Source organism: Triturus cristatus, chromosome 4_1 (assembly GCF_964204655.1).
Source record: "Triturus cristatus chromosome 4_1, aTriCri1.1, whole genome shotgun sequence".
NCBI classification, from domain to species: domain Eukaryota; kingdom Metazoa; phylum Chordata; class Amphibia; order Caudata; family Salamandridae; genus Triturus; species Triturus cristatus.
The window spans coordinates 442,141,736-442,164,602 of record NC_140585.1 but is presented as its reverse complement, the minus strand read 5'-3'; the positions used below and the strand labels follow the sequence as shown (position 1 = coordinate 442,164,602).

Below are 22,867 nucleotides of genomic sequence, written 5' to 3'. Positions count from 1 at the left end.
ACTCAAGAAGTAAGAAGAAGTCTCTGATGTGTTGAGAGATGTCGTTCCATGTATTTGGTGTGGTGTAGAAGAATGAGAGTCTGCCAGTATTGCTTTTGTGGATGCAGTGAATCTGGGCGAGTGAGACACAACATAGGTGTCTGGTGGGCTGGTGAAAGTGTATGCGGCTGTTAAGGTATTCTGGTCCTGTGCTGTGTAGGGCTTTGTTTGTGTGCGTCAGAAGTTTGAATCGACTGTGCATGTGAATGACAAGCCAGTGAAGTACTGTGTAATGTGAGTGCAGCGTGGGAGGACAAGTATGAGTCTTGCGGCAGAGTTCTTGATGGTCTGGTGTCTTGTGTAGTGGGTGTTTGGAGATTTCGGCATAGAGAGTGTTGCTGTAGTCCACCCAGCTGGTAATGAGTGCTTGTGTGGGAAACACAGTGCAATGGGTATGAGGCAATTTTGACTGCACTTATCGCTATATTAGGGTCATAAATAGTTTTAATTTCTGTGGTGCCAAGGACTTGAGGCCCAATACTTCTAAGCCTCCTAGGATAACAAAATCCCACAAACAGTGAGGAAATATGAATTTTTATGGTCAATTGTGTCCCCTATCTTAGACCCCAACGGCTCCATGTACATGCTACAAGTACATGTATGTTCCCTCCAGTTCCAGCTATGAAGACGCAAATACATGTGCGTCCAACGTCAACATGTCCTCTTTCAGATCCGCCATGAATGGGTCGAATATTCCATTCCTAAGTATGATTGGCCACCGACTTTATATGGTTCACTTTTCACGTTTTACAGTTCAGGCGAGTAGGCCCTGAATTCTGCCATCAAGCCTTTTCCTGCTTCTGCCTCTGAAATGCTCCAGCCTGGACCTGCATCCGTATCCATGAACTTTGTCCTACTCCCTGCGCGGCTAACGGTGCCTGACGCGGCCTGTTGCCTGCCAAAAACTGTATTCAGCCTTCAAGTTATCTGCTCCGCTCCTCATCCAATGCATTCCTGTCTAGTAGTTTAGGTAAACATCCTTCCAGCTACCGAGCAAAGGGCCCGGCCTCGCTGTCTTTATGCAAGTAATTCATAGCCCCTGTTACCATGGAAGATTCCTGCCCCCTCGCATCTCATGTAGACACATAGACGCTTGTACATGCACTAACAGTCAGTATAGAATAGATTCCGTCCGAGAGACCTTTCCTTTTGGATAAAACAGTTCCTTAAACAAAGATATTAGATACGATTTGGGATTAGGTTGACCTGACCCCCCAGACTTCTGTCTCCACATGTAGAGCTAAATGTCAATTCCCCTTCACCCTCTAGTTGCACGTCAATCACACGTCATGCGGCTGCGCGCGCATCTCTGCCAAATATTTCTGCTGACACTGCAGGATTCTCTTATGGATCCACCCACTTGTGACATCATTTTAAATGACGTTTCTAGTATACGCCTATTATTACGCCTATTTTCATTACGTATGTGTATTCTTATCTGTATTATCAGCTGTTACGCCTCCTGCATCTGTCTTAATGCAATGCTTTTCGTATATATATTATTACTTGTCAATAATGTATTGCCTATCCCTTCCTGAACCTTCGTGGTGATGGAATATGATTGCCTGGTTCGAACCATAATTCCTTTGTAAGGAATAAAGTCCTTTTCAGAACCTCTAATACCACGGATTCTGCCTCTTATTTTGACTGAGTTATTCCTACTAGACTTTACCGCATAAAAAATAGTACAGGTAATTTAAATATTTACCACATAAATTGGCGCCCGAATAGGGACACTTTCTCGTCTCACGCGCCGGAGGTGCGTTGCAGGCCCGGTCTCCTGCCACAGCTGGACGGACAAAAACGCGTACCCGCAGGATTTCCTGTATCTCCCTCCGGCCAAGCGGGGGTGACTGAGGCTGCGATCAACACCCAGACGAGGCGGTGAGAAGTGCGAAGTATCCCGACCAGAGCCTAGCTGAGAGAGCAAGATCCGAGGTATACAGAGGCCCACCAGGTTCCGAAGTTCCGAGTCGAGTCGAGTCCAGTCCGGCATAAAAAATAGTACAGGTAATTTAAATATTTACCACAACAGCACAACCACAATATGGTCCAGCACTCCAAATTATAGTTAAATAGATAGTTCAATATAATGTATACAAAAAAATCGATTGATTCAGCAGGTCTTATTCCAGGTTCCTTTATTCAAAACTCTTCTTCATAGTTAAATACGACCGTACCCTACAGTCATATTTTACTATGAAGAGTTTTGAATAAAGAAAAATGGAATAAGACCTGCCGAATCAATCTAGCTTTTTTTCTATACATTATTATTGAACTATCTGTTTAACTATCATTTGGAGTGCTGGACCATATTGTGGTTGTAATGAGTGCTTGTGTAACTGTCCATCTGGAGTTCTGAGGCACGAGCATGATTGAATACTGAATTAATATACTCTTCTTTTTAAAATTATAAAAAATATTATTATTCATTTGACAAAACATACATTTTGAAAGAAATCTAATAAAAAAATCATACTTACCTATACTTACTGTTATTCATGGTAAAGGCATGCATGATAAAGGCATGTTTGGTAAAGACAAATGCATGGTAAAGACTGTGGTAAAGGCTTTCTGTGTGGTAAAGACTGTTTACCTTGCAATACACATGCAAAGTCCGAAACGTTTTTTTAGAAACAAAACATTTCTTCTTTTTAACACCAGCCACAAAGAGGCATTATTTTCTGGTGCAAAGCCATGTCTACAAGTAGGAGACAAGGTTTAGGGTAGGTGCATAGGAACACCCATATACCACCCATGGTACACCTCCTTAAAGAAAAGCAATGCAAGACAAGACAGTGCTACAGCTACTTTGCAATATATTAGGAATATTTTACAGCACAAATAAAGTTTTGTGATGGAAAGTAAATCTCAAATAAAGATTGTGCCATTTTTCATCGCTATTGTGCCACAAAACCAACGCACAATGGTAGTAAATTTGCCCCAAATAATTCATTATTTTTTATATAGGAGCATGGAAAGTTGTGTAGTATGGCAAATAAAAATTTAGCAATTCGTTTTTATAAAACTTTGTGATGTTTGTAAAGTGCAAATATTGCAAATGTTCTTTAAATAACAAGAAGGGCACTCTCAGCAGCCTTTGTGCCAGCAGATAACTGGTTTCATTGTCAAGAGGGGTTTCAAGGAGCAGTGGTGGACTGGCAGTGGCACAGGGAGACAAAAACCTTTTGCCACCAATAGGGCCTTGGCCATTAATCAATCCTCAGCTGCACATGCATGCATTCATCACACCTTTATTAATTCAGACAAATATGCACTCAATCACTCCTTCATTTTTTCATGCAACCCATGCCTCATTTTACATTAACCCACTCACCAATTTGCAGATACAAATTCACCAATCAATTGAGTATTTAATTTAAAAAAGAAAGAAAATGATTGAGTGAGAGCAGTGGTGGCTGCTGATCTTTGAAAGTGGTGGGGCAGTATACCTGCCAGGAGTTAGCCCCACTTTAAAAAAAAAATCTCTTGACAGTTTCTCATATTTTAAGAATTACTTCAATTGTGCCAATTCCAGTAGTTTGTTATGGTTAACCCCTTACAACAACAATTCCAAACAATATTCAACTACCAGATGTTTGCCAATCCTACTGTCTCCATACCATGGATGGCACATATGTCAAAATTACCTCCAATATTCCAGAGCCAGCATTTTATCATGATATGCTCCCCCAACCGCCCCCCCTTCGATATTCCAATGGCTGCCATCTCTGTTTCCTTACGTCAATTATTACTTCCAGTATGTCAGGGTCTGCATTTCTTTCTTGGGTGCCCCCTTATACCACAAATTACCTACAGTGTTCCAGCACCAGCATTTTGCTAGGGGTGAGCTCATGCAAAGAATTTCCTCCAGTATTCAAGAGCCTGCATTTTGCCAGGGGTACTCTTCGTTATGCCTAAAATTATTTCCAATATGCCAGTGGCAACATGTTAACTTAGGTGCTGCCATAAGCCCAGAATTATATTGAGCATGCCATGGCCAGCGCCCGACTCACATACATATAACAAGCAAACAAACACACTCTTACTCACTCACACTCTCTTATTCTCTCTCTTAATTCCTTTTTCCACTCATTCACTCTCTTCCCCCTCATTCTCTCACATAATCATTCTCACTCATACTCAGTCCCACTTACCGCTATTCACACATAGACATACTCATACTCACTGGTTCTTACTCTCCAATACAAGCACACTTACAGGCAGTAGCCCGTTCAACTTACTGACTCTGGGCCCTAATGCAACTGAACCTGCAGCTCCATTCATAGATCTACACTATGCCTCACTTCCACTACCTCCCACAATCACCAATAACTCACTCCTTCTAACACACTCACACGCCTTCACTCACTCACTCCCTTACATTCACTTTGACTTAATAATCAACACTCTCAAACTCAGATTCTCACTCCCTTTCACGCTCACTGTCACTCACACTCACTTTAACTCAAACTCATTCACTCTTAATCACGCACAAACACACTCACAAGCGAATACACATGCACAGAGAAACAGCATTTGTTTTTTACTTACCTTGCTTCCTTTGCTGGCATTTGGAGGTTCTGTGGCAGCAGCGGAGCAAGAATCTGGCACTGGGGGGCATGGCTTGAGTGTGCTCCGCTAGCCATCTGAAGATTCCCCATGTAAATCCGTCATAATCCGACTGTCAATGGTGCACTGAGGGGGTCGAGATTACGGCGACATTGGTGTGGAGTGGGCAGGCGGCCCATCTGCTGTGCAAAGGGGGGCTGGTGGTGTGAAAAGGAGAGGCCGCAGCTGCGCTGCAATATGGTGCCGCCCGTACTCTGAAAAGATCCGCAGCCAGTGGAAGATCCGAAGCGAGCGCTGAATGATGGCGCCGCCCAAACCTTGAAGAAAGCCACAGGTTGAGGAAGACCCGTAGCAGGCACATGAGACGCGACCCTTGAGAGGTGGCAGCCCAGGTTTTCGGTAGGCAGAGGGTGCTGCGACAGACCAGGCGAGTGTGTGTGTCAGCCTATGGCGCAGAGCAATGAACAGCTGCTTGGAAGTGTGGCCTGCTGGAAGGGGTGTGAGACGGCCTGAGGGATCTCCAGTGGCTGCATTGTGTGCTTTCGTTTGAATCCCATTGTGTGCAGCCCCATCTCCCATAACTGTGTGGGGCCCACAAGCCCCATACCAAATCCCCTACAATTATATTCATAAAGGTGTGTCACTCGTGCCGTGGAAAGAAAGGAGTCCCCTACATCCGCAAAGGTGAGAAGCTAGTGCCGAAGTAAGGAACGAATCAGTGGGAAAGAAGCCGGGGGTAACTGCGGGGGACCTCAATACAATCGCGGGGACGAGGAGGCGACACCCCGAGGCCCTGTTGGTGTTCCGAGCCGCCCAGAGATCTGGTCGCAAGACTACATTCCTTGGAGGGGGTGCACTAGGGATAAAGACCGCAACGCAAGGTACAAGCCAGAAGAGGGGGGTTTCATCATCCCCACGGCCCCCCCCTGAATTGACAGTGGGGACTCGTTGTTGAGGAGGAGCCACCCCATGTAAGAGAGTGTTTGGGGCTGGGGAGCCACACCAAATCTCTAAGACCACGCTCTGATGCAGGAGCCCCCTCGGGGTCTTGCGGAAGATCACAAACCCACTGGAAGGGGCGATAGACAGCACAATGGGGCGGAATAAGGGTCCAGGGCAATAAAAATCAAATCAGCAATTACACTGTCACTATGGGCCGTGACGCTGGAGTGAAGGGAGCCGATCCGCGACACCCTAAGGAGAAGCAGGGGCCGGATCCATCCCTGAAAGACATTATGAGGGCAATAACAGGCCTCATAAACACCCTAGAACCGAAACTAGATTCCATCACGGAAGCGGTGAATCTACTTCGGGCAGACTTACGGAAACTGGGCGGAAAAACATCGACAGCAGAAACAAACATTGGGAGCCTGCAGGCCAAGACTAAACGTCTCGAAGAACAGGTCACACTTCTTGTAAAACAACAGACTGATGTCGTGGCGCGACTGGAAGATCAGGAGGGCAGAGCCCGACGTAATAATATGCGAGTCGTGGGGGTGCCGGAAGGGGCTGAGGGACCATCCGTGGACCTTTTCCTGGAACATATGATCACTCAGATCCTTAAGCCAACAACTCTATCGAAATTCTTCTTAGTAGAACGAGCGCACCGCGCACTGGGGCCGGGTCCACTCCCAGGAGCTCCCCCGCGCCCAATAGTGGCTCGAATCCTTAACTATAGAGACAGAGACACCATCCTGAAAGCTGCCCGCTCGAGAGGAAATAATCCGATTCTTCCCGGACTTTACACTACAAGTGCAACGCCAGAGGAGGGCCTTCGATTTGGTTAAAAGGACCCTTAGGGAAACAAACTTAAAATATATGATGTTATTCCCGGCAAAGCTCAAAGTATTAGCGGATGGAAAATCGCACTATGGGCCGTGACGGTGGAGTGGAGGGAGCCGATCCGCCACACCATAAGGAGGAGCATGGGCCGGCTCCATCCCTGAAAGACATTATGAGGGCAATAACAGGCCTCATAAACACCCAAGAACCGAAACTAGATTCCATCACGGAAGAGGTGAATCTGCTTCGGGCAGACTTACGGAAACTGAGCAAAAAAACATCGACAGCAGAAGTAAACATTGGGAGCCTGCAGGCCAAGACTAAACGTCTTGAAGAACAGGTCACACTTCTAGTAAAACAACAGACTGATGTTGTGGCGCGACTGGAGGATCAGAAGGGCAGAGCCCGACGTAATAATATGCGAGTCGTGGGGGTGCTGGAGGGGGCTGAGGAACCGTCCGTGGACCTTTTCCTGGAACATATGATCAGTCAGATCCTTAAGCCAACAACTCTATCGAAATTCTTCTCAGTAGAACGAGCGCACCGCGCACTGTGCCCGGGCCCATGCCCAGGAGCTCCCCCACGCCCAATAGTGGCCCGAATCCTTAACTATAGGGACAGAGACGCCATCCTGCGAGCTACCCGCTCTTGAGGGGATATTCACTTTGAAAAAGCCATAATTCGATTCTTCCCAGAGTTTACACTACAAGTGCAACGCCAGAGTAGGGCCTTCGATTCGGTAAAAAGGGCCCTTAGGGAAAAAAACTTAAATATATGTTATTCCCGGCAAAGCTCAATGTATTGGCGGATGGAAATTCACACTTTTTCATATCTCCCAAATCTGCCTGGGATGGCTAGAGGGTTGGAGAACTGTTAGCTGAGACAGGATTCAAGCAAAATCGCCTGTCCGTGGTGACACCTCAATGAGAGACCAGGGCTTGTCCTCCCAGCCGAGATACAGATAAGTGAAACTTGTGACCCAGGGAACACTTGAAAGTGCTCTAGGTTAATAGTCCATGAGGGGTTTTGTGGTTTTTCCGGGACAGTGGTCAGGGCAAGGCCCTGAATAACTTGACGCTGAACCCCAGTAAAGGGCTGGAAGCACTGTCTGTGGCATGCACTCCACTTTCATACTGACCCCCTCGTGCATTTCCATATATAGAATTTGGCAAACTAGCATACCCATACTAAGCTCTGTAACTTCTAAGGCAGTTGGCACTGCCTGCCCCCCACATAGTTTCATTGCAATTAAGTTCTTTACTGGGCATAGCAAACACAAGGAGATGATGGACGGAGCGCTGAAACTTTTCAGACACTCACCCCGAGTCACAGATCTGGGTTGAATCCATCATCATTCTTTAGCTCACTTCACCACCTCAGTTCAGACCCAGCTCTATGCAAATCAGTCTTGACCCTGTGCCTCATGGGAACAGTCCAGCCCAAACTGCCAAGCCAGGTCTTCCCTGAACCAGAATCAAGCATCCTGGGACTGGTTTCTGGGTAACACTCTCATCAGCCAGGCTACCTTGAATACAGTGGCAAAGTGAGCAAGAGACCCACGTCTGGACATACCCTGCCAACTTAGGGCGAACAAAGCAAACACAAGGAGATGATGTATAGAGCGTTTTCGGAGTCCAACACACTTGGCTAGGGGTATCTCGGACCATTTCCCCACACGTGTCACCTTCGTGGGAGCAGAGGGCAATAGAATAGGTTTTCCTAAGATCAACATCTGGCATTTCCGCAACCCTGAGCTGAAAGAAAAGCTCGAGGAAGGAGTAGAGCTGTATTTTAAAGAGGATAAAGGGATGGTGGATTCCCATGTGACACTCTGGGAAGCGTTCAAGATGGTGCTGAGGGGGCAGGCACAAGCACTAATCGGAAAAGGTTATATATGACAGCAAGGGATGCGGCAAAAAGTGGGAAAAAGTTGGTCCCCCTGGGACAGATATAGAAACGGGGAAGAGGAGTCTACAATATGTGTGTCAGGGGGTGTAGGCGAGACTTGCGACTAAATGAACATATGGTATCATGTGGACTGCCCACATGGTTTAGACCTACTTGATGTACAGCCTACCAGACTGTGGCTAAAATGTGAATGTTATATTGGTCTTAGGTTACATTATTCTTGTTTCTGCATTTCAACCACTTGAATGTATGCACACGTCTTTTCTATATCTGTAATTTTTGTGAGCTTGTTTAATAAAACGAGCAGCCAGACAGAGCAGCATGGTCAGGTTTGAAAACAGGAAGACCCACCTCAATCCCCCATCCAGCTTCTTAAAAGGATCGGCAGCACACCCTTAAGAAGCTAGGACAGTGCTGGAGATCCTGACCCTGCTGATCCGTGTGACGTCCTATTGCATCAAGGATGCACTGATGTGCGTCCTGACAGACAATTTCTGGCACATATACTGTGCTGCCTGAGGCATGGCCAGTATGTCAACTTAATAAAATGGATTGTGCTTGTTTGGGGGGGGTCATAGTTGAAATGCACCCCTCAGATAGGCAATCCAGACATCCATCTACAGAATGCTGGGTTTTGAAACAACACTCTCTAGGTGGATCTTCGCTCAGCCGTCTCTTCTTCCTCTGTCATCAGAAGCCTGGAGATGAGCCAAAGAGGGTTGACCTGCACACAAGCAGTGTTAACGAAAACTAAAAAAAATTGTTTTCATGAACACTTCTAAATTAAATAATGGCAGTGCTGGGAGAGGCAATAGGCAGAATATGGGGCCTCACAGGAGGCAGAGTTGCGATCTGAGGCACCTGATCAGGAGCCACCATTGAGTGGATGTGGCTTGCCCCTGGAAATTCAGGAGTAAGCCAAGACTTAGTCACACCTTTTCACAGAAGGTATTGAACCAGACCTTCTATTAGAAGTGTTGGCCTCTGGACCAGATTATTGGTAACAAACTGTTAGTTTTGGTTCAGTGGGATTAGTATGAACAGAACTGCTTTTAAAATCATGAAGAATAACAGGAAAACAGAAGAGTAATTGAGAGGTGTAACCCTGGTTGTTGTTTAGGAGAAATGGCACACAATATAGTTGTTGATATGCAGACCAGATTGCAGCCTCATTAATGGTAGTATCTCTCATGCTGTAGAATATCTCCCAGATATGTAAGAGTCTTATACCTTGCACCAGACAGCAGGTGTTAGGGCAAATCTCACAACAATAGCATATGTCTTGCCATGGAAGGTGGGAAAGTGAGAACAACAGAAGGAATGACATCCATATTCACATACTGCTATTGGCACACCCTTACCTCCATCATGCAAGCAAGTTGGTCCACTTCATTCTCTCCAGGAAAGAGGGGAAATCCAGCGTGCAACTCAGCTATGATGCATCCAAGGCTCCACATATCGATTGCAAGACCATAGGGATAGCCGAGAATCACCTCTGGTGAGCGATAGAATCTGCTCTGAACATATGTGTAGACTATAGTAACAAAAATAAACAAAAAATCTGGCTTTATTGCAAAATTCATTGTGAAATAAAGGTTTCAATTTCTGCAAAGTACTACCCAATCCTGGTAGAAGCCGTAGTCCACTCTTTGAATATTTCAAAGAATTTGCAACAATATGGTTTATAGAGAGCAGCTCTGGTAAGCCAGACCTAAAACGAGATGGTATCTTGCACCTAATTATTCCTGGACAAATCACATGGTGTCAAAATAGTCAGATCCTTTAAATGTATGTTTTATCGTATTTCAAACATTTAAAAAACTTGATTTGTTTTGCTATTTCAGATCCATACTTGTTACACCATCTGATAGATGTTGAAATTCACCAAAAGCTTGGCCGTCTGTGTCCATCTAAGCACCAGTTGGGCACGTGCAGAGGACCCTGCTCTTGTTAAAGCAATCCTGACTCTACCCCTGTCTGAGATCAGATAAGAACAGGCCATATCTACTGCATGGACCCTCAATTTTGCTTCAAACTTAAAAACACTGAGCATTCACGTTATCAAGTTCTGTAAGAATCATTATACTCTTTGGGTCACTTCCGTCAATGGAGATCTTCACTAAACACTCAAGAAATGTCTAACTTCTTTTAGACAACCACTACCATGATTCTTTTCGCCCCCTCAGCCCTTCTAAGCCATTTTAATGGGCTCTCTTTTAGAACCATTCCCTGGTTAACAAGGTTTTTTGCCTGGTAAAAGAAGTGATGATGGACACTGACAACTCCTCCCTTATATCTAGTCCAGCCCCCTTCAACAGGAAAGTCCTATTGTTAAAGCTCTTTTAAAACACACCAATGCATACCCTATAATTACATTCAACTAACGCCCAATCTCGCTTATTTCTCGTTTGTCTAAAATCACAGACACATACATGAATCACCAACTCTTCAAATGCCTATAAGCTTACACTATACTGGATCCAGCTCAAACAGGCTTCTGCCTTTTCCCCAGTACAAAACATATACTTATATTGGATCGGGAAACATCCCTTACCACGCGGGCATTGCATCGCAATGTCTTTACATCGCGGGTAATACAACGCAAGTCGTTACAACGACTTGCGCTAGGTGGCGCTCTAACCTTAGGAATAGTATGATTTACTATTCCAACACCTTCCCTACTGTACGTAGACTGGTGTTGGAATAGTACATCATAACATTCCTAAGTCCAGCGCCCTCCAGCGCAAGTCGTTGAAACGACTTTCGTTGTAAAAACTGCGATGTAACGTTCCGCGATCATTTTGATCGTGTCGTAACGTCACATATACTATTGGCTCTAGATGACATCTGCTTTTTTCTGGACTAAGGGAAGGCTGTCTAGACCGTTCTGCTGCTTTGGACATCTTTCTTCAACCAGGCCTCTTAAGCACCTAAAGGGGTGAAGGGTTTGTGCTCTCACTTCCACACATGGTAAAATTGGCATACACCAAATTGGCATATTTAATTTACTTATAAGTCCCTAGTAAATGGTACTACATGTATGCAGGGCCTGTCAATTAACTGCTACTAGTGGGCTACAGCACTCATTGTGCTACCCACTATAGTAGCATTATAAAACATCTTGCACCTGTCACTGCAGCCTGTAGGGCAGTTTGAAACTACCAATCTGACCTGGCAAAATAAACCTTTAGCTAGGCCTAAACCTTCCTTATAATACATATAAGTCACCCCTAAGGTAGACCCTAAAGGCTCAAAGGTAAAGGTGCATGGTATTGAAAAAGTAGCACATGTGTTTTACATGTCCTGATAATATAAAACTACTAAAGACGTTTTTCATTGTTACAAGGCTAACTCTCACATCGACTAACCCTAGGTTATTTTATTACACTTAATAAGTGATAACATCAGTTTTAGAGCAGATAGATAAATGTTTCTTACACTCATTTGAATTGTAATTGTGTAACTGCGCATTTCTGCTAGTGTAGAGGGTCACATGACTGGTAATGGCTCTCTTGTTGTCTGATCTGTGTTCCTTCCAGACAGGGGACAAATGGGCAATGGGTGTGGGGAAGGGTGTTCCTCAACTGGGCAGGTTGTACTCAGCCCTTCCTGAGCTTGAAGAGTAGCCTGAGGGCTGTTCACACTCCTTTCTTGACTTCTGAAAAAGCCTGCCCGGTCACTAGCAAATTCAGCTCACACTTGGTCCTTCCTGGCCTTTGTTACCCTAGATAGCTCGGGGCAGGGGAAAAACTGACCAAAACTAGATTAGGATTAGAAATTGGGTTAGACAAAGAGTGTGACCCCCGCATGCTGACAATGATCTCCTCGCGACTCCCACCAATGCAAAGCTCCGGCTCAGGCTCCTGGACTGTGTGACAAGGTAAATTCTCACCAGCACGAGCCTGGCCTCTGAATCCAACCCGTGCTTCATCGCGGTAGGCCTGAACTTTTGACTTTAACCCAATCCAGGATGACTGGATAACTGCAATTGGTTCTTTGTTCTGCTGCTGTTTGTACCTGCAATTTAAAATATTCATAACTCTGGTTCTATTTATTGGAGTTTTATAGTTTTGGTGTCCTTTATTGATTACAATTTACTCTATCTTTCTAAATTGGTTTGAAAGTTTACTTATGCTGTGTTTGACTCCTTAAGTAGAGCATAAATACTTCATACCTTGCCTCTCAGTTATGCCTTATTGCTTTTGTGCCCAGCTACCAGAGGGTTAAGCACAGGTTCATGTAGTGACTTTTGTTGTTCACCCTGACAAGGACTCTGTTTATTATTTGAGTGGGGTTCACACCCCTCTCAACTAATGACCCAACTTCTTATACCCACCCTTTTCATCTCATACCTTGCTCTACTGGCCAAACTAATAAGGAAATACAGTGAGATTCTACTGCTATGTTAAGGACACAGTCTTTTCCCTTTCCTAGTTTCTGATCGTGTTCTGTCTACCAGCTTAAAAAAAATATTGTGTGCTGGTAATTGTTCCTGGATGCAACTCAATCAGTTCAAATTAAAGGCTGGCAAACACAAAATTCTTCTTTTTAGGAAGAATCGTTTCCCTCACTTGGTGTATTAGGTCCATCTTCATGTAATCAATCTAGACATCTGGTCATTATATTTAACATGAAGATTTCCTTTTAACCACAACTATTCCAGCTTACATTGGTGTGCTTCTGTTGGTTGCAAATGCTTAGAAATATCCTTCACTTTCACCCTCTTCAATGCTGGAAAATGGTAGTCCTGGCTCTAATCTGCTCCAGGTTAGAATGTAGTAACACTGTCTATTTCAGACTACCCAAATACACCATATCCTAGTTACAGTGTATTTAAATTATGGATGCTCATGGGACACAGCAGAGCTACCTAAGATGGCAGATGCACAACACTGAAGCCCCATCATCTGTTCTCCACAAATGTCCCAAAATGAGGGTTGTAAAAATCTGCAAATCAAGATGATGTCATAGGAATCCATAGTGAGTGGCGGGGGGATATCGGACGGCAGGAGCCAGTGGCACACGAAGACGGCCAAAGGAGAAAAAGCAACAGCAGATGAGTAGATAAAAGAGCAAGGGTCAGTGGTGGCTGAGAGCTCAGCAATGGCACCTAGAGCTTTGATGTGTTGGTACCGGCATGAAAAAAAGTATGTGATGGCAACAGAGGAACAGAGCACTGGGCTTGGACGGGGGGCCTAGTATGCATACTGGGCACCAGGCAAAAAAACTGAGTAACTCCTTCTGGAGGGACAACTCATCCCCTCTTCCCGCAGGTGATTAACAAGCCCAGTTGGCCAGGCCTTCCGAATCAACCACAGCACCGAGACTGCCCTCCTCCCTGCCACAGACAACATCCGTGCCTTCTTCGACAGAGGCAAAACTGCAGCCCTCATCCTCCTGGACCTCTCAGTCACCTTCGATACTGTCTCTCCCCACACCCCATGCACAAAACTCCTTGACGACGGTATCCGCGACAAAGCCCTGGAGATAATCCGCTCATTCCTCACTGGCCGAACATAGAGAGAGAGACTACTAGTCCAGTTCCTCTCAGAACCCACCCAGATCAGCTGCAGAGTACCTCAAGGCTCCTCCCTGAGCCCATCGCTTTTCAACATCAACATAGCCCCGCTTGCAGCCATCGGACAAAAACATTGTCATCCACGCCGATGACACCCAGCTGATTCTCTCCCTCACCAACGAACCCACAGTCACCAAGAATAATTTTCACGGTGGGATGAAGGCTGTTGCCACCTGGATGAAGAACATCTGCCTCAAGATCAACTCAGAAAAGACCAAAGTCATCATCATGGGCTCCAAGCTGGGACAATTCCTAGTGGCCTGCAGATCTTGGAACCTCCTCCATACCCAAAGACCATGCGTGGAATCCTGGCCTCATCCAGGACTCCTTGCTCACCATGAACCACTAGATCAACGCCATCTCATCGTCCTGCTTCCGCACACTATACCTGCTCCGAAAGATCTTGAAAGGGATCCCCACTGAGTTAAGAAAGCCAGTCACCAATGGACTCTTCAGCAGCAAGATCGACTACGGCAATGCACTCTATGCCGGCATCCCCCAGAAACTCCTCAAGAAACTGCAGACCATCCAGAACACCTCTGCCATACTCATCCTCAACATCCCCTGCTGCAGCCAAATCACCAGCCACCTCAGAGATCTCTACTGGCTCCCAGTCAACAAAAGAATCATGTTCAAGGTCCTCACACACGCCAGCAAAGCCCTACATGACGCGGGACCTGCGTACCTCAACTACCGCCTCGCATTTCACGTACCCACTAGAGACCTCCGCTCCACGTAAATGGCCCTAGCGACTGTCCCATCTATATGCAAGACCACAGCTGGAGGAAGATTCTTCTCCTACCTCGCAGCAAAGTCCTGGAACACCATGCCTCTCCACCTCAGGCAATCTCCATCACTGCCTCAATTCAGGAAGGGCCTCTAGACCTGGCTCTTCGACTGAACCAAAGCACCTACGAAGGACCAGAAGCTCTCCCCCTCTCTAAATCCCCCCACCATGGGACCCTTACGGGTAATTAGTCACACTTTACAAGCCATTGATTGATTGATTGAGGATGACCAGAGACAGCCTCGGGAGCGGGGTGATGAGAGGCCGTGAAACAGGCTGGGGCTGCAAAGATATGAGAGAGTGGAACAAGTCAGTGACGAGATTGCAGAATGGGGAACATTAACCTCACATCTTGCCCCAGTAGACAGCAGACTGAAACAGCCATAGACTTAAAAAACAAAAAGTAGGAAACCAAAGACCCAGCCTTATACATTAAGCGGGGATTGGGTTGGCTGTGGAATGAGGTTGGGTGGGCAGAGTGGACGCATGAGACATAGCTCACCAACTAAAATGGGTGGAGGCCAGATAACTGCAAAGAAGCCTATTCGGATGTCGATCTCCCCAAAACTGTTCAGACTGGAGATTCCCCAGTGAAGTACAGTCTGGATTTTGAGAGCAAGCCCAAGATCGAACAAGCTTGAGCCTGTTTGGGCAAGGAACAGACGTTACTCAAGCAGTCCACTGCCAGGTGATGACCGGACTTGTACTTGTTAGTCCCTTTGGAATCTTGAGGCTTGGATTGGAGAATTAGCAACTCACTGCTGCCTGAAACAGATCTTACTTGACACAGAGGTAGGAATTGTCTTGTTACTATGAATGGACAGGATGGAAAGATTATATAAGGCAGGAAATGAATGAAATATGCATATCGCTTGCTGAAGCAGCTACTTCTATGGACCAAGGTGTGTACTGCATAGACAAGAGCCTCACTGGCCTAGAAGAGAAAATGTAAGAGGCCCTAACAGAGAGATATAAAGAAACACATGGCAGATTGAAGGAAATGGATGTGGCAGTGGAGACTCTGCAGGAGAAATGTGAAGACTTGGAGAACAGAGCCAGCAGGAATAACGTTGGGATCAGGAATGTATAAGAAGTGGAGTAAGGGGCTAAACATAAAAAATACACAAGCTAGGTATTTACTCAGTTTTTGGAGAAGAGATGGGAATTAAATGTGTCCACTGGGAACCAACAACGAATCATGGGACATAGTGGCTAAATTGCCTTTATACTACCAAAAGATAGTCTGATGAGGGACACTAGAAGGAAAAGTCCAGGTGAGTACAGAGAAGACAATGTCGTAATACTGCCAAGACCTGGCCCTGAAGACCCTAGTTAAGTTGGAACAATGGTGTTGCTTGTGGATGAGTTGAACAAGAGGCACAATAGGTTCCATTGTGGAATACAGATCCAAGTGGATAGTATGGACCTACACATAAGGTCAGAGCCAGAAGGAAGAAAAGTTCTGAAGATTGTCTCTATTGCTTTGTTTTTTTCCCTTTAGCCATCTGATTTACTGGTAATAGGTGAATGTCAAGTATGCCAAGAGAGACTGATTAATGTTTAGAATTCAAAGTTCAATCAGTCAATTCAATCTTTATTCGATCTCAAAATTGAATCATAAAAGATGCACAATAATTTTAAAAATAATCATGAATAAATATATTAGTGTAAATACAAACAAAATGGTTAAAAATGGAGAAAACACGGAGGGGCAGATATACAAGCCCCTTGCGTCATCTTTATGACACCGTTGCATCACTTCTGTGACGCAGCGGCATCGTAAACAATGCGCCACTATGCAACAGATATACAACGTGACGCATCTAGTGAGATGCATCACATTGTAAAGCCCTGCGCTACATTATACCTGCGTCAGGTATAATGTATGCAGGGTGGGCGTCCCGTCGCAAGGAAGCCCAGTAAAAGTGACGCAGTGAAATCTACAAGATTTCACTGTGTCACTGTTACGTCCATGCTGCGTCAAAACCTTACGCCTGCTTGTAGCAGGCGTAAGGAGTGACGCAGCATTACAAGTATAGGATGCCTCTGAGCAGTGCTGGTGTTGCGTCGCACATGCAACATGACTCCAGCACTGAGTCACCTATACTCTGACAGATGCGTCACGGTGCGGCGCATTGTAAATGTGGCGCATCCATGGTGGCGCAAGGGGTTCCTAAATCTGCCTCGGAATACATATCATAATAAGAACCTTACTTTGAATATTTCATCATCATAAAGGTGCAAGATTTTTGTTATATCTCAGTATAGCAGGCAATGGTGACCCAAGACAAATAGTACAAAAGATAGCAGCATAAAAAGTAATAAGGTGACAAGCACTACCGTTGTGCAAAATAAGTGCATATCAGATAAAAATCCGACAGGTAGTTAGTATTGCATACATTACATGCACAACATAGCAACCTTAAAATAACATTCTTTTCCTGTGAGCCAGTATGCCTTTCAAGAAGCATCCGACCCAAAAACAAGTATCCTAATTGTTAAGTTCCTATGAATAAAGGAGAGCAGCTTTGCATTTAGAAAATGTAAACCTACGTAATAAAGGCATTAAAAAGTTCCTGGTATACGGAAAGGTAAAATCTGCAGAAAAAGACTGAGGTGTTTCTCATCATATGGGCAATAATATATATCTGAGGAGGAATATTGCCCTAAAAGGAAACAAAGCAATCAGCGTATTGAGCCCAATCTAAATCTGGTCAACATTGTATGTTCGTAAACATTCTGTACAAAAGATATATAAGGTGCAATCACTTCAGACGTCTGGATTACACAATAGTCTCTCACAATTGGTTTTTGCACCTCTACTGCCTCCCTTGAGGCATGCCTATGATTTAAAAAACAATTCTGAAACCAGGCTTTATCTTTTTTTGTTATGGCCTCAGGGTTCATAAATAAATGGGCACAACCCAGTGCAAGAAAACAATCTCTCATATGCCTTAACCATGTCATTTTAAGACCATGGTCACAAGAAAGGCAATCTTTTATAATAGCCTTACAGAGATCAGCTTCACTGTTTGCCCATATAGAACACCAAAGGGGCAATGTAATACTGACTTCAAGATAATCTAGCCCTAATTCCAGGTTTTGAGCACTAGTGTGAAGTCGAAGGGGGATCCGCCATCAGGCATCGAAAAAAACTGTTCTCCTCCACCTGGATGGCCCCAATATCTCTTTAGCCCCAAATACCCATACCATATGTTACGGTTGGTATACATTTCCTTTTATAAATGTCCAATATTGGCACAACCAGTTTTCCTCCAATACAAGTAGCAAGGGAAAAGGTAATGCCAACTGCACGAGTAATGCTAACCTGCTTCTAAGGCAAGAGGACCATGTGCAGGCATCATCAAAATCCAAGCCGAGGTATGGGAAGGAACTCACCATATCCAACTTTGTTCCTCATGTATTTAGAGCTCTAGTTTTGGCATTTCTTGGGCCACACCATTGTAAAAGTTTTAGTAAAACTGATCTCTAAATCAAGCCCCTTCATGAAAGTTCCGAACCTAGAGATTAAAATCTTTAGGCCATTGGCCATCCTGGCAGGAAGAATCGCATCATCCGTGTATAATAAAGCGGGCACAGCCTTTTTACCCACACATGGCACATGTTATGTTATGTTATATCCATTTTTAGCGCCCTCGGATACTCAAGAGTGTCACGGCGCGATGCCAGAGGGGTGCAAGATGAAGCTATCAATCAAAGAAATGAGTTTTAAGTTTCCTTTTAAACACAGCTGGGTCCTGGAGGGACCGCAAGGCAAGGGGGAGGGCGTTCCAGGCCAGACTTGCCTTCACCACAAGAGAGCAACCCCCTAGCCTCTGAAACTTGAAGCGTGGAACCCGAGCAAAACGAAGAGACAAGGAACGAAGGGCTCGCTGTTGTAATCTAGGAAGTTATAATGCATCTACTCTCTGTTTATGTCCTTGCCTTGCTGCTCAGTCTGTGTGATGTCATTGGAATGTTGAGTGTGTTTGAGCGGAAGCAAAGATCAGTTGGAGATGGGCTGAGCAGCAGGGAGGCTGCTCCTGGTGGGGAATTTATGGATATTAATCTAAGCTTAATCTGAACTTGTTGTGGATCCTATCTAAAGAATAAAGCTAAGATCTTGGACCACATCTTATGGACTACCTAGCTTTCTTTTAATTGTAACACTGGCGACGAGTTAGAAGAACCTGCGTGCTGTTGGACTTTTGAAGGTGAAGGAATCATTTCTCATGGGCCTGGGTGTTGTTTGGACTATTAGAGCTGGAGAAATCAATTTTCAGTGGGTTAGTCTTCTGGATTTGTAGGAACTTGGCGCCCTAATGCCCCACCAGTGACCCTGTCAACGGTCGCCCACAACTCAAGGTGCCAGTTCCTGCTACATTGTTTCTGTATTGGCCTGCTGTAACCTGCTGTGGAAGAGCAGGACACTGGACATCCTGACATCTGAGGATACCTTTGGCCTGAGACTCAAGCTTAATTTGGATTAAACACCAAGAGAGGCGCTGTGGGCGTTTGGCTGTAAATTGCCTACGTGTGGAACTAAGCGCCAAGTTTTGACTTTAAAGCCTTGGAGCCTGTTTGAGCCTATTTGTGGTCTGGGCGGTCTGGCGCATTGTAGTTTCCCCGCACCTTCCTTGTGTCACGGGTGGGGCTTGGAGGAGAGAGCCGACGTGCCGCTGCTCGAGGTACATTTCTCGTGGTAATTTGGACAACTGAAGTGTGTTTAGACGGAGGAACCGGCAGATATCCGGAGGGAGGAGTGCTGGATTTATTTGAACAGTGGAGGTATTTCTACAATGTTATTTTTAAGCATTTTCAGGTGTCACCTTAATTTCGGTTGGATGTTACGTTGAAATTTGATAACGACGCTCGTGCCCTGAGTAGCGCGCGCAGAAGTACCTGTTCGCAGTGAGCCGTGGGGTTGCCATGGATCCTCTTCGATGAGCGCTGTCGATGCCAGTTCCATAGCCTGCATGCGACGACGTGCCGTGAGCCACCCGACGCGCCGTCACCTACGTGCCACCATTTTAGATTCAGGGCTCAATTGGAGGAACGGAGACTTTGCTGTGGTTACTAGGGGCAACGCATTCACTTCCAAAGAGCGGTGACGCGGAGTAGCATGGAAGATTTCATTTTGATTTGACCTGCAGCGATTTTCCACGAGTACCAAAGGGAACGCGGATGTCACTTGGAGGAATTCCTTTGGTATTGCTGTCTAAAGGCACCTGTGAGCCTCGGGTGAGAAGTCGCTCACCGGTCACGTGACTGTTTGGTTAAATTTTCTTAATGTGAAGGCTGAGTTTGTGCTGTAATGTTTAACGCCATCCTTATGCATTCGTTTTGTTTTCCATGTTCTTTCAAGGATATTTGAAGTGATGAATGAACGTTGTCTGGTATGTCATATCACCAGTATATGGTGTTAGGTGTGTGTTGGTTAGGGATTACGTATGTCCTAAGTCCTGGGTTTTTGCAGAAGAGGAGGGTGTTTGTGTCACTTTCTCTTTGTGTCACCTTCTAAGTCCTGCGGGTGTAGCTGCACTGTAGTGCGTAAAGGGGTGTTGTAGGGGTAGTGTTTCGTGTTTCCAGTCCTGGGAGCTGGTGTTCATGATGGTTGTTCTTGTGTGTGTTTGTATGAAAAGAGGGAGGAAGAGAGTATGGTGTCTTTGGTTTTGTGTGTCTTTGGTTTTGTTAGTGTATGTTGTTATATAAATTTTGCCTTGTGCAAGGTGTTGGTCTGTGTGTCACGAGTACGCACGTTAGAAGACTTTTGATCTTGAGACTTCTCAGACTTACTTGTCTGGTTTTTACCCTTGTGTTGGTGGTTGCCTCGTGTGAGGTGTCGGTCTGTGCGTTACGGGTGCGCACATGAGAAGACCCCTTCTTTTGAAGCTTCTCTGATTTCACTGTTTTGGTTTTACCCTCTGAATTGGTTGTTACCTCGTGTGAGGTGTTGGACTGTGTGTTACGGGTGCGCACATGAGAAGACTCCTTCTTTTGAAGCTTCTCTGATTTGCCTGTTTGGTTTTACCCTTTGAATTGGTTCTTACCTCGTGTGAGGTGTTGGATTGTGCGTTACAGGTGCGCACATGAGAGGTCTACCTTTTGAGTAGCTGCTCTGATTTGCTTGTTTGGTTTTACCCTCTGAATTGCTTGTTACCTCGTGTGAGGTGTTGGACTGTGCGTTACGGGTGCGCACAAGAGTATTTGTATCATCCTGTTGTTAGGGGTTGTTAAATTACCCTTTTAGTGTTACGTCTTGAGGTTTTGTGTTATTCTTGAAGCTCATTGGTTTTTGGGTATGTGTGTCTTTCTATCATCGCACAATTTATTTATTTAGTCTTGTTGCATAAATGTACATTGTTCTTGCATTTTACTATCTTCATATATTGCTTGAAAGTACATTGTTATTGCATTTTACTATCTTCACGATTTGCAAAAAAAGACATTGTTTTTGCATGTTCATATTTTCACTAATTTGATGAGGGGGGGATGTGTTGTAATCTAGGAAGTTATAATGCATCTACTCTCTGTTTCTGTCCTTGCCTTGCTGCTCAGTCTGTGTGATGTCATTGGAATGTTGAGTGTGTTTGAGTGGAAGCAAAGATCAGTTGGAGATGGGCTGAGCAGCAGGGAGGCTGCTCCTGGTGGGGCATTTATGGATATTAATCTAAGCTTAATCTGAACTTGTTGTGGATCCTATCTAAAGAATAAAGCTAAGATCTTGGACCACATCTTATGGACTACCTAGCTTTCTTTTAATTGTAACGCTCGCGTAGGAACATAAAAAGAGAAGCGCCTCTGCAGATACAGGGGGCCTTAGCGAGTCATTACAACGCGTGCAGTTACATCGCGGTCGTTACAACGACTGCGATGTTACTACGCTATGCCATTACAACGCAAGTCTTTACATCGACTTGCGCTAGATGGTATGCTAACATTAGAAAAGCGTAATTTACTATTCCAACTCCAGTCCACTTAACATTAGGGAAGGTGTTGGGATAGTAAACTACACTATTTGTAATGTTAGCCCGCCATCTAGCGCAAGTCGATGTAAAGACTTGCGTTGTAATGGCATCGCTTGGTTACATGCGCTCGTTGTAACGACCGCGATGTAACAGCATCGCGGTGTACTGAATGCGATGTAAACAATGTTTCCCCGTGGAGAGCACGATGGGCCAGAATCAGAGATTTAATCTTAACCCTGTCCACCACAGGCAGCCAATGAAGGGAGCACAATTGCAAAGCCACACTATTCCTTGCTGGGATGCCCAGAAGCAATCTGGCCGCCATATTCTGAACTACCTGAAGCTCATTAAGCAGGTAGCCAGGGGCGCCAGCATAGAGGGCATTAGCATAATCTAAGCGTGACAAAATCAAAGCACACATAACAGTTTCTCGTGCCACCTGCAGGAGGAGTGGAAAACAGTTCCTAAGAGTCTTAAGAAGTCCGAAACAGCAGCAGGCCAGTTTCTTAATATGTGTGCAGAAAGAAAGACTCTCGTCGAACCACACGCTTAGATTTTTGGCGGGCTGTCCTGAGGAAAGGGGCAGTAGAGAGTCGGGCGGCCACAGCTGCTCTCGGAAGTCAGCAGGGAACTTACCAAAGAGCAGAATCTCAGATTTTTGTTCATTACACTTAAGCTGTGCATCCGCCAACCATTTAAAGATGGAAACTAGGCACTGTTGCGCCGCTGAGACGGAATCAGATGTTTTGTCCCAGGTAAACAACAACTGGATATCGTCCGCATAGGCCATCACCTTAGCCCCTAGCTCCTCTGCCAGATATATCAATGGCGTAACATAAATGTTCAAGAGGAGAGGGCTAAGGGAGGAACCCTGCAGAACTCCAGTGGTTACCAGCTGAGGGGAGGAGAAGAAAGGAGGGAGCCAAATCTGCTCAACCCGTTCCTCCAGGAAAGACCTAAACCACCCCCACACAGCTCCCGACACACCAATCTCTGCTAGTCGGGCCAGGAGAAGAGTGTGTGGGACCGTATCGAATGCCGCCGAGAGGTCCAGCAAAACTAGTGCCGCCCTCCCGCCGGCGTCGAGGCACTCCCGGATAGCCTCCACCACCTCAACCAGGACAGTCTCAGTGCTGTGAGAGGCTCTAAACTCTGATTGAGCTGGATGGAGAAGAGCCTCAGTCTCCACATATTCTGTAAGTTGTCTATTGACCACCTTCTCACAGACCTTGG

At 45.4% G+C, this 22,867-nt stretch overlaps 1 protein-coding gene across 2 annotated transcripts in view; it reads right to left on the bottom strand.

The window, feature by feature from the left end:
• The window catches only part of DYRK4 (dual specificity tyrosine phosphorylation regulated kinase 4), an 827,849-nt gene that overhangs the window by 205,743 nt on the left and 599,239 nt on the right, over positions 1-22,867 (bottom strand). For both annotated transcript variants that reach the window (XM_085652599.1, XM_085652598.1), the window contains exon 9: positions 9,663-9,835. In XM_085652599.1, the coding sequence (XP_085508725.1) occupies positions 9,663-9,835 (173 nt within the window). The remainder of the gene's footprint in view (positions 1-9,662; positions 9,836-22,867) is intronic.